At 35.6% G+C, this 13,357-nt stretch overlaps 1 protein-coding gene across 1 annotated transcript; it reads left to right on the top strand.

The window, feature by feature from the left end:
* Positions 1-209: 209 nt before the first annotated feature.
* On the top strand, positions 210-9,704 carry LOC110804612 (uncharacterized). The gene is made up of 7 exons (XM_056833669.1): positions 210-505; positions 609-687; positions 2,304-2,432; positions 2,517-3,108; positions 4,563-4,852; positions 5,945-6,128; positions 9,449-9,704. Exons 2-4 carry the CDS (start codon positions 678-680, stop codon positions 2,939-2,941), a joined length of 564 nt encoding a protein of 187 aa, XP_056689647.1. The 5' UTR covers positions 210-505; positions 609-677; the 3' UTR covers positions 2,942-3,108; positions 4,563-4,852; positions 5,945-6,128; positions 9,449-9,704.
* Positions 9,705-13,357: the final 3,653 nt, after the last annotated feature.

Here is a 13,357-nt window from a genome sequence, read left to right as displayed (position 1 = left end):
TTTGGGCCATAATAGTCACTTTCCATAATCTGCAAAACAGTGCATGTACAATATACCATTCACCCATTCATCACTAGAGGAAAAATCCTTATAGGTTGCTCATCAAAGGTTGCCCTTATCAAACAAAAGCAACCTTTAAGACCAAAATTTTTTTAAAAAAATAAATAATTAAAATCTGAAAATTTCCATACAAACAAACGCACCCTTTAACGAAATAAAAAAAATAAACCAACACTGCTCTCTCGGTCTCTCCTCCCTACAGCCTCGGTCTCTCCTCCCTGCACATGTGAACCATCTCCTTGCAGTTGACCAGCGAAACCACACTCACCGGCGAAGCCACCGGCTCTCTCCTCCTTCTCAGGTGACCGGCGAAACCACACTCACACACTCGCACCCTGTCTCCTCCTTCTCAGGCGACAAAAGCGATTTCGATCGTCTTCTCTTCTTTAAGCACGCTCGCAAGTCCGTTGTAGCCGCCTATACCAAAACCCCTCTCGATGCTGAGGTCTCCGCTTTATCCCCAACATCGTTTTTTTTAAGAAAATAAATAAAAATTTGAGAACTTTGCTTTTAAGTTAATTGATTTATTTTGCATATTTGTGTTGCAGAATTTGACTAGATGGGGAGGAGCCTTGATTGAGTTATCTCAATTTCAAGCTCCCGAGGATTCAAAGAAGATGCTTACAGGTTATAGTAGTGTCTGGTTATGAAATTATTGCATATGCAGTTTAATGCTTAACTAGTTCAGTATTAATTACGAGTATATGGTAAAATTCTGAAAAGTTTCGTAGTTCGAGTAAGAGATAATCGACCAATTGTTCGTATTCAATTAGTAAGATTGTTTTGTAGAGGAGTAAAAGACTGTTGTACATAAGCTGTTCATACCATTGGAACATCCTTTTATAGGTTGTTGCTGCATTTTCATTACAATTCGTGGGTAAGTTGTTTTGTGTATTGATATATAGAATGCGCATATAGGAGAACACACATTTCTGCTTTGGGTGATTGTATAAATGTTCAGATCTTCCAACCACTTCGTAAATTAACAAGTTCGGGTTCAAAACGTATATTTTCAAGTTTAATACAGAGTATAAATATGCTGCAGAACTATAGTCTACAATGATAAAGTGATGTTTTCCAAAACACTTTCAGTTTATTGTGTGATAGCTGCTAGTGATAACACCCCTAAATTCTCACTTATGAGTTCTGACTTGTGAGTCGTTGTGACTGTTGCCACGATAACCACACCTACAGTATTTTAGGGACATGTAAACTAATACCTCGAGTGACTGATAGTGCGTAACACCTGTTTTATTTCACTTTTCCACAAGATGTTTTCGTCACCTGAATCTCGATGTTGGTATACAGATGATGTGCCATATTTGTTGGCTTTGTCAGTTTCCTTCTAATATGTTTCTATCCTTTACTTCAGGACTTTTATCTGTGGGTTTTGAAGAGGGTTCTGATACTTCACCTGAAGTACTCTTACAAGGGTAATGATAATGAGGTAATGATAATGATAATGATGATAGGGCCTTGAGTCAAGCCATAGAAAATTTACTTTATTTTGATCCATTCTTGGATTAAGGTTGTTACTATGTGGTCAGGGTTTAGTAGGTTAGACCGTTAGAGAAGTGTTAGACCTTTCTTTAATAGTTTTATTTTTCATCTCTCAGTTGATCCCGGAATTTGACTATGATGCTTTATTATATACGAAGTAGATGTTATTTTAAAATTCCCTCTCCAGAAAAATAAGCATATAAATAGCTTATACTAGTATATCGTTACAATCTTTTAGTCACTTCTATCTACATGTGTTGTGCTCCTTTTCATTCTGTCTGGGTGAGGTTATTTTTATGAGGCACAACTTATTTTTTCGCCGAAATTTTTACCTTTTATATAATGTGCCTTACTTCAATGAGGCTCATCTGAGGGGAGAAAGAATATGGAGACTGCCACCACTAGAGAGGAAAGCTTTAGTAACTGAGAGTTATTGTGATGCAAGGGAAATAATGAGAAGGAAAGGGACAAGGTGTGGGGTAGTCTAAAAGGAAGACTCAAGTTTAAGGTAAAAAAAAGTCATAACTGCATTTGGACACATCTTAAGCTATTGCATAACATAAAATCAATTGAAGATTCCTTTATGTCTTCTTCTCCCTGTCAAATGAACATCAGATATGTGGAAGCGTCGCACGCTCTTAAAATGTCTGGAATACTAATACTAGTAATATGAAAACTTTTTAGACAAGTTTTAGAGCATTTTCTGCAATATGCGGTTTATAGAACATAATTTTCTTTGTCAGGTCCATCCATTGATGGTGATTCACAAGTAGTCGCACGACTTCACGGTGCGGTTTCTGCCCACATGTGGCCTGGGATGGTTTTGAAATCTGGAAACAGAATTCTTGCACCAACTCTACCCGATAGACAAGGTACTAACTTCTCTGAAACATTTCTTTCAGCTTGTTTAAATATCTTAATGATTCTGAGTTCTGACAATTTTTTCTTCCTTGCAGAGTCATCAGATGAAGAATCTGATTATGAAGCCGAGTATGAAGTTCTTTCTGGGGGTTCAGCTGAACTATGGGATGATATAGAGGATAACTGGGTGTCTTCCATTCCTCCTAATGCATCTTCTGACCGAAAATCTATTTCTGATGCTGAAAAGGCAGAGCCATCAGCTTCAAAGTCTTCTAAATGTAGAGAAAAGGATAAGGATGTGGAATTTAAAGAGGTTGAGGATTACATTAGTGATGATATTGATAAGGGTGCACATCTGGAGCTTGAGGATTTGGAGCATTTAATGTCAGATATGCAAATATGCGCAGCAATTCAAGGTCGATGCCTGATTTTCAGAGGCAGGAGATGGCTGCCAAGTTGGCAATGCAAATGGCTGCTATGTTTGGGGATTGCAGCGGTGATGAAGGAGTTGAGTAATTAAAGGTCGACATTTGGTTGAAAGTACAAATTTGTCATCATCTGAGTGAAAGGAGATGTAGAGTCAAAGCTTTCTCCATTTAAGCACATATTTGATCTAAGATCCAAGGTTTATGTTATGTCGTGTTTTTCTCGGGTAGATGAGTAAGCTCCGGAGATGATTCTTTCATGGTGTGTTCTGATTTTCCCTCTTTTAATTTTTCTTGCTTAATAAATTGAATTTACTCCTTGATTATGCTAATAATTAGAGTTTAATTTGAAAAATAAATTGAATTCAGGACTATTTTTTTAAAACATTGCTTGGATTGTTTTTATGAGCTGAGCCAATTTAGAATTTGTGATATAGATTTCATTTAGTATATACATTGGATTTTATTAATGGGGCATCCTAGACTCTAGAGGCGACTACGTAAAAAGACCGCCTGCCTTCTAATAGGATTAATCATGAATCTATAAGCCAATGGTTGTCACTTATCAGTGCGGAATTAAGTTGTAAGACCTAGTATTCAAAAAAAAAAGTCCTCTGAATATAAACATGTTAGTCTTTTTAACCATATTTCGTTTCTGAATTTTTTGTCCTCCCCCCCCCCCCCCTGTTCGTCATGAAACTGAAATTAAAGTGTTCAATCTAGATAATTAAAGCCTAAAATCTCATCCTAATCTATCATTCTATCCTAATCTACTGCTCTCTACTGCTGCACTATTCTATCGCTACTGCTTGCTATTCTCTCCCCAAAAACTGATTGCCTTTCGAACTGCAGCAGCAGCTCTTTATATGAGTTCAGCCCATGCTGCTGTGCGCACGCACATGAGAGGGCTGTGCGCGCGCACAGACCATGCTCTGCGCCCCCACAACAATTCTTGTTAGCCCTGAAATCGCAGATGTCATATATAATCAAAGCAACAAACTTGGTATAGTTCTATTATAACATGTACATGTTAGTTTAATTTTCTGCCGGAAGTCATTAACAGATTTGATAATTTAATTATAGGTTCCTTTTCTCATGGATTTAAGTTTAGGTTCCTTAACAGATTTGAAACTTAATTTAATTTGCAAACCAACGTATAGGTTCCTTTTCTCATTAACATATTTGATAATTTAATTATAGGTTCCTTTTCTCATGTGATCATGCAAACCAACGTACATGTGAATATAGGTTTCGTTCAATTCGAATTCGTTATTGTAGATGAAAATGATAGGATAGCAGTTCCTGGGTTAATATTGAGTTTGAGGATAAGGATATTGTGATCAGTGAATTTTTTTTTGTCTTATTCGTATGCTGCTTAATATGGTTCACTATATATGTTGGCTATGCTGCTTGTCTCTCTTTCACTCCTCCTCATCACTCACCTGCTAGGAACTCGAATTCAAGCACATCCTTTGTATCTCCCCTCTCTGTCCTCTGCGTATGGTGGCTATGCTGCTTGTCTCTCTTTCACTCCTCCTCATCACTCACCTGCTAGGACCTCGAATTCAACCACCATCACCGACTAGCAAACTCACTTTCTCTCATATATTTCCTCCGTAATAGTTAGGGTTTTCTTCTTTTCGCTATTTGCAATTCGTTTCAGATTCCTCTTCATTTTCCGATTATTAGCCCTTGATTTTGTTTGATTTTATGCAGAATTCTAGGGGTTGATTGAGGATCTCGGATTAAACTCTGACGCAGCTGAAATTGAATTCATCGATCAGCAGCAATTGAGGTATGGCTACATCTCAACGTTCTCGTTTTCTCTGTTTCAAACTTCTAAAATTTTATCTATTTAAGTTAAATTTACCTATTTTATTAGGAAATCGATCAGGAAGTGAATTGTTTCGATCTTTAAGAGTCCTAGAGATGCTATTGAAGGTCTTTTTTTCGAGTCTCTATGACTCCCCCATCGTCAGCAATGAATATTGAATGAAGAGCATGAGGTATATGTTTTTTGTTTTAGCTTCCTAAACTTCATATCCTATTTCATGGGAGAATCTGTTGTTTGTTTGTCTGGAATTTCGATTTCCTTTCATCATTTCCTTCTCTTTCTCCTTGACGAATCCAAAGCTGAGCCCATTTCGAGTGAGCTCAACTACGGAGTATCTTATAACCAAACTCGACCCCCAAGATAATAAAGTGAATTAAGTTAAAGTTTGTCTACAGTCTGACATGGGAATATGTGGTTTTCGTCAATTGTTTGTTAGTCTATTTTCTCGCGTGGGTATATATCATTTGTGGTTTCATTGTTGGTTATTTTATACAATGTACATGTTTGAAATATAACCTTGTTAGTTTGTATAACCGCTTGGGAATTTAACCTTTGTGATTCAAAGTAAACTATGTCAGTGTTTTATTCAATTGGTTTGTTAGTCTATGTTCCCGCTTGGTTCAATTTTATGTTTATGGCAATATACTTTCTTGGCATAAAGTGAACTTAGTCAAAGTTTTGTTACAGCAAGATAACTTGGAACTGACTGGTCTCATTCCCAAAGAGTTGAGTTCCAGAGTAGATAAAGCAGGCCAACTATGGCAACATAGGTTACCTTCCTTCTGAAAACTTGTTTGCAGTATGTTCTGGACCGGCCAAAACAAGTGAACCAGTGTGTTCCTGCTGCCAAGAGAAGTACGTACCGTAGGACACTAGAAAAGATGATTGCTTATTTATACAGTTTATGCACTCCTTTAACCCATAATGTTCAATATCCATAATGTTTTTTAGTATTTATTTAAGGGGGACCAGATTGGTGTTTCTTTAGTATTTTTAATATCTGTAGAGTTCCATCGTAATGGAGTAATAGGAAAGATCACTTATGTTACCCTAGTACGCATGTACTGATAACTGATCTCTAGAGGTCATGACTTTTTCTTTACCAGTTTCATCTCTAATAGCTTTGGTGGAACATCTATCTCAACTACGATGGATATAATATTCAGCAGCGTAATTTCTATGGATATAATACTCTATTTTTTCTTCTTAATTTCTGGGTGTATTGCTGCTGCTGTTCTTCTCGTGCATTGCTGGTTTGGAGCAGCTGCTGTAAGGCTCGTGTAGTGGTGCAATGTTGCGGTTGCTAGGTCGCTGCTCGTGTGCTAGGTAGCTGCTGTTCTGCCCTTTGCTATGTTGCGTGCAAGGCCTGCCCATGGGGCTGTGTTGTTCCAGAATCGATGTTGGCTTTGCTTCGGCACCCCGATTATTGCATATCAGCCTATTCATCTGTGAGTTGAAAATATCTCTTACCATTTCACCAACAACTATTTCTGTTAGAGAAATTAAAGCTTCTATCTTTATTGTAGCTTTATTAAGTGCAACCTTTTAAGAGTTATATGTGTAAATCTTAATTGCTGCCAAAATTGAAAAGCTTTCGGGAGTAGATTTTTGGCTACCTTTCCTAGCTTAAAATGAAAAAGTCGGTCATTATTGACAAAAATAGTCGTTTTCGCTACCAACTCTCAACTAATGAACCAAAATAGGAATTTTTAACCCTTTACATGTTTAAAATACTTAGTATTAGGTTGCCAATCGTCATTCTCATCTACTTTGGGTCAATTTAGCAAATTTAAGGCTCGTTTGATCGTTATATGTCATATTTTGATTAAAATAGCCGTTTTCGCTCCCATTTTTTGCCATAAATGACCTATATCGACCCAAATGACCCATAGACGTGCATAACGAACTTGAAATGAGTCTTATAAACATATAACTAATCATATGAATCATGAAAAAGGTTTAGAATTTGAATATAAGTTCGTTTGTTGATAGTTGGGATCGAAAATGCCATGCATTTTTGGCCATAAATGACCTATATCGACCCAAATGAACCATAGGCGTGCATAACGAACTTGAAATGAGTCTTATAAACATATAACTAATCATATGAATCATGAAAAAGGTTTAGAATTTGAATATAAGTTCGTTTGTTGATAGTTGAGATCGAAAATGCTATTTTTGGCCATAAATGACCTATATCGACCCAAATGAACCATAGCGTGCATAACGAACTTGAAATGAGTTTCATTAACATATAACTAATCATTTGAATCATTAAAAAGGTTTAGAATTTGGAAATAGGTTCGTTTGTTGGTAGTTGGGATCGAAAATGCCATTTTTGGCCATAAATGACCTATATTGACCTAAATGACCCACAGGCGTGCATAACGAACTTGAAATGAGTTTCATAAACATATAACTAATCATATGAATCATGAAAAAAGGTTAGAATGTAGAAATAGGTTCGTTTATTGGTAGTTGGGATCGAAAATTCCATTTTTGGCCATAAATGACCTATATCGACCCAAATGACCCATAGGCGTGCATAACGAACTTAAAATGAGTTTCATAAACATATAACTAATTATATGAATCATTAAAAAGGTTTAGAATTTGAATATAAGTTCGTTTTGGTTATAGTTGGGATCGAAAATGCCATTTTTGGCCATAAATAACCTATATCGACCCAAATGACCCATAGGCGTGCATAAAGAACCTGAAATGAGTCTAATAATCATATAACTAATCATATGAATCATGAAAAACGTTTAGAATATGGAAATAGGTTCGTTTGTTGGTAATTGGGACCGAAAGTGCCATTTTTGGCCATAAATAACCTATATCGACCCAAATGACCCTTAGGCGTGCATAACGAACATGAAATAAGTTTTATAAACATATAACTAATCATATAAATCATTAAAAAGGTTTAAAATTTGAATATAAGTTCGTTTGTTGATAGTTGAGATCGAAAATGCCATTTTTGGCCATAAAGGACCTATATCGACCCAAATGAACCATAGGCGTGCATAACGAACTTGAAATGAGTCTTATAATCACATAACTAATCATCTAAATCATGAAAAAGGTTTAGAATGTGGATATAAATTCGTTTGTTGGTAGTTGGTAGTTGGGATCGAAAATGCCATTTTTGTCCATAAATGACCTATATCGACCCAAATGACCGATAGGCGTGCATAACGAACTTGAAATGAGTCTTATAATCATCTGACTAATCATATAAATCAATAAAAAGGTTTAGAATTTGAATCTAAGTTCGTTTGTTGGTAGTTGGGATTGAAAATGTCATTTTTGGCCATAAATGACGTATATCAACCCAAATGACCCTTAGGCGTGCATAACAAACTTGAAATGAGTCTTATAATCATATAACTAATATATAAATCATAAAAAAGATTTAGAATGTGGATATAAGTTCGTTTATTGGTAGTTGGTATCGAAAATGCCATTTTTGGCCATAAATAACCTATATTGACCAAAATGACCCTTAGCCGTGCATAACAAACTTGAAATGAGTCTTATAATCATATGACTAATAATATATATCATGAAAAACTTTTAGAATATGGAAATAGGTTCGTTTGTTGGTAGTTGGGTTCGAAAATGCCATTTTTGGCCGTAAATGAACTATATCGACCCAAATGACCCATAGGCGTGCATAATGACCTTAAAATGAGTCTTATAAACATATAACTAATCATATGAATCATGAAAAACGTTTAGAATATGGAAATAGGTTCGTTTGTTGGTAGTTGGGATCGAAAATGCCATTTTTGGCCACAAATGACCTATATCGACCCAAATGACCCTTAGGCGTGCATAACGATCTTGAAATGAGTCTTATAAACATATAACTAATCATATGAATCATGAAAAACGGTTAGAATGTGGAAAGAGGTTCGTTTGTTGGTAGTTGGGATCGAAAATTTCATTTTTGGCCATAAATGACCTATAACGACCCAAATGACCCATAGGCGTGCATAACGAACTTAAAATGAGTCTTATAAACATATAACTAATCATATGAATCATGAAAAAGGTTTAGAATGTGGATATAGGTTCGTTTGTTAGTAGTTGGGATCAAAAATGCCATTTTTGGCCATATATGACCTATATCGACCCAAATGACCCTTAGGCTTGCATCACGAACTTGAAATGAGTTTCATAAACATATAACCAATCATATGAATCATGAAAAAGGGTTAGAATGTGGAAATAGGTTTGTTTGTTGGTAGTTGGTATCGAAAATGACATTTTTGGCCATAAATGGCCTATATCGACCCAAATGACCCTTAGGCTTGCATAACAAACTTGAAATGAGTTTCATAAACATATAACTAATCATATGAATCATGAAAAAGGGTTAGAATGTGAAAATAGGTTCGTTTGTTGGTAGTTGGGATCGAAAATGCCATTTTTGGCCATAAATGACCTATATCGACCCAAATGACACTAAGCGTGCATAATGAACTTGAAATGAGTCTTATAAACATATAACTAATCATATGAATCATGAAAAAGATTTCTAAAGTGTGCTTAGGTTCATTTGTTGATATTTGGGATCGAAAATGCCATTTTTGGCCAAATATGATCTATATCGAGCTAAGTGAGCCTTAGATGTGCATAAAGAACTTGAAATGAATCTTAGTACACTCAGAAAGTTGTTTTCGGGACCAATGTAATTTCTGTTTTCGCATATGAAACTTAATTTAATTTATTGATTTGCATGTACGTTGTTCTTTTAAAGGTTTTCACAACTCCAAGGGAGGGGCTCTTTACCAAAGAGGAGTTGGATGAAGTTCGAGACAAGTGGGCTACTTACTTCAACGATTGTGAACTACCCTCAGTGTAATAAATAGAGCAGGCTTGTAGTTATCCGTGACTCTTACATTATTTTGTTATTTATCGATTTCATTAATTACATTTGAATTAATTCGGTAATATTATTGGAAATTTGAAATTTATATCATTTTTGAGGAATGTCAAGCTGATGTTTGGTGAAACAGTATTCTATAAATTATAATGCAAAATTCTATATTGCAAAATATCAAGGATTATATTGCAGATTTTTAAAAAAATAAAATAAAAATAAACTCAAAAGTTGCCCTTGTTTGCAACAAGAGCAACTTATGTGAACCTTATAAGTTGCCCTTGTTAAGGGCAACCTTTGATAATTTCACAAAAGTGACCCCCCCATATGTTGCCCTTGCAATTGGCAACTTATAAGCCTATTATAAGGGCAACTTATGATGTTTTTTTCTCTAGTGCATTTATCAATGAATGGCCCACATAGCAAGTTAGTAGAACAAATTATGCATCACATAAACATTTGCAGCAACTTATCAAAGGGTTCCAATAATCTACAAATTATTCAACCTTGTTAGTTCAAATCGAGTTGTTTAAACCTTAAAGGAATGTAGACCTAATCAAGAGTTTAATGACTAAAAGCTACCACTAAAACCAAGAAATTTACATGCTTTACAAATTTTAAACATAAAATTGTATTTCCTAGTCCAACCGGAAACTTACAAATTTAATAAAAATTTAAAGATCATATAAAATAATATTTAAATCATTTAATTTTATTTTCAGTTGATTAAAATTAATTAATTTAAATTTTGTCAAGTTTTTAATTTTAGAAAAATAATTACTACAAAATAATTTATATTAAATTAAATTCCGAGAAAAAATTAAATTACGAAATTAAATTTAATTAAAATCGCTTTCAACCGAAACATAAACAAAACGGCTCAAACGTACCAAGGAAAGGCCTTAGGCCGAAGCCCAAGACTCGCCCACGCACCAACATCCGCACATGGGCCGCGTGCATGAAGCAGCGCCCAAGGCCCGCGTTGCTGTGGCCGAGTGACGCACCCGCAGCGCAACGACCCTTGCCGTGCCTGTTGCCTGCTCGTGGCTGGCTGCGCGCTGGGTCGTGGCTTGCGTAGCGGCACGCGAGCTCCCTTGCTCGTTTGTTGCTGCCTTGCCTCGTGCCTAACGCTACGATGCATCTCTGCCCCTTTTTGCTCGACCATCCACACGGCACACGCGGCACAGGCCTTGCCTGTCGGGCATGTTTGCTAGCTCATTGCTTCGTACAGCATGGGCTACGAGCTCCCTTGCTCGTCGTGGCATGCCCGCACTATGCAACACCACTTAAGGGTAACACTTAGCTTCCATTGCTTCGTGCGTGCAAGATTGGTGATCGGTTTTATAAAAATTAATAATTTTTATACTTTAATTTAATTGACAAATTAATAAATCATATTAATTTCATTAAATTTGGGCAAAAATCGAAAATTTATTATTTAAATTAATTTTCGATTACATTTCTTTTCATGGATTCAAAACTAGGTCATAAAATTTTAAAACTTTTCAATTTTAACAAATTTTATGGTGGTTTTTAATCATAGGATCCGAATTAAATTGCTAATTAATTACGAAATTCAAAACAAATTCTAAATTATTTAAAATTCTACAAATTAATTACAATCACAAATTAGGTTGTATAATTAACAAGATTAGGCTTTAAAATTGTTAAACATATACAGTACGTCAATCATAGATTCAAGATTTACATACAAGATTCGCAAATATTTACTTTAACATCATAAAAATTACAAATTTTGCGTTCGAAAAACTAAAACCTCCGAAAAGTCATAGTTAAGCTTCGAATTTGGGAATTCAGGGTTCGGCGACAAATCTTTGATTTGTGTCAAAATTTTAAAACGTCGTTTACATGCGAAATTCACTATAAAATTATAATCTTCCGACCATTATTTACAAAACTGTCGAAAAATCCTGCGAACATATAATCAAATAATCACACGAATTTACAACTAATTACATAAACGAAATTAATCACCCCTTTAATTCATTGCAAATTTATAAAATTTGTCCATGTTAACTATAATTGATTATGGAATTAATTAGAGGCTCTGAGACCACTGTTAGGTTATGACAAATATAAACAATATATTTCATGCGGAAAAATCATAAAGCCAGGAATCCAAATTAATTGCCACATAGTCAATTAGCATAATTAGGATACATACAATGTGATGCCTGCCTTCTCTAGCTGCTCCCGAACCGAACAAGAACAAGTTTAGGACTCCAAATGTCGCCCCTCCATAGATAGTCCACAGCACGTTCGGATCCGCCTCAGATTCAATTAACTAGAATATTATCTAAGGTTTTATGTTCACTCGGAAAGCTTATTATTAATTTTAGGCAAATTATTAAATTCTCTCTTGAACTTAATGTATGTGAATACTTATTGAATTGCATTATAAATTATGATCATTAACCACATATTTATAGGGTGGAAATAACGGAGTTAGAATGCTACTTGAATTCCAATAATTAAATCCATTAGGATTCTATTTAAATTATATCATTAGAATTTTACTTTTAATCAAACACCTAAGTATTTCAGATTTAACAAAATATCCAATTTGAGTAGAATTAGGAAAACGCGATTACTTCTCAACGAAGTAATCCTAACCGGCCAAGGGAATGGCCGTGGCACACACAACCCGCCATTTTGCACAGCCCGCAGCACGCAGGCCCACGAGTGGCGATGTTGCTTGCTTGCTAGCCCAAAGGCGCTGGCAGCATGCACGCGGCCCACGACGGCGCTGCTGCTGCTCGGCCTTCTTGCCTCGCTGCTTTGGCGCGCAGGCTTGCTGGGCGCTGGGCCTGGCTTCGTGTTGGGCCTTGCGTCTTGCAAGCTCGTTCGTGGATCGTTTCGTACGTCGCGCTTCCGTTTCGTTTTCCGATTCCGCAATTCATTTCCAATTCAAACAAGTATTTATTCTTTCCGATTCCGGAATTTATTTCCGATTCGAACAAATATTTAATATTTTCGATCCCGGAATTTATTTTCGGTTCCAACAATATTTCCGGTTCCGGTAATATTTCCGTTTCCGGCAATATTTCTATTTCCGATAATATTTTCCGATACGTAACATGTTTCCGTTTCCGGCAACATCTATGACTTGGATAATATTATATTTCCGTCATGATCCATATTTGCGTGTCCGGCAATATCATCATTTCCGGAGCATTCTATATATTTTGCCTTTCGACAATTTCAGCTCCCACTGGAACCGAGATCCGTCGTTTCCGAATGTTCATAAATAGAGTATTTAATTTACTTATATACTTGATCCGTTTACGTACTATTTGTGTGACCCTATGGGTTCAGTCAAGTGTAAGCTGTGGATTAATATTATTAATTTCACTTGAACTGAAGCGACCTCTAGCTAGGCATACAGCTCACTTGATCTCACTGAATTATTAACTTGTTTAATCAATTAATATTGAACCGCATTTATTAAACTTAGCATTGAATGCATACTTGGACCAAGGGCATTATTTCCTTCACAAAGATCGTAGAATATTGTTTTGGATTAAGTAATGGTATTTACTAAATCAAACACGAAAGACTCCATTGGAGATATTCGACCCATATGAGTAAATCTAAGTAATTAGGGTTTGAACTATGTATAAGCATTTACTAACACTACTACAAAAAGTAGCTAAGAAACCATTGATAAGAAACCTTTTAAGACACTTTATAAGTATCTTATGTATAGAAACCATACTATTTTAAAACATGGTATCTTTGAAAATTAATAAGATACCAAATGTTAAA

This window comes from Spinacia oleracea, chromosome 6 (assembly GCF_020520425.1).
Source record: "Spinacia oleracea cultivar Varoflay chromosome 6, BTI_SOV_V1, whole genome shotgun sequence".
Taxonomy (NCBI): domain Eukaryota; kingdom Viridiplantae; phylum Streptophyta; class Magnoliopsida; order Caryophyllales; family Amaranthaceae; genus Spinacia; species Spinacia oleracea.
Note: the sequence above shows the minus strand (reverse complement) of the source record. Positions and strands in the feature narration are given on the sequence as shown.

What these genes read in the sequence shown, in the direction of transcription:
- LOC110804612 (XM_056833669.1), top strand. An exon ending in AACTCTACCCGATAGACAAG is followed by an intron (nt 2,433 to 2,516) that starts GTACTAACTTCT and finishes TCTTCCTTGCAG; the next exon opens with AGTCATCAGATGAAGAATCT.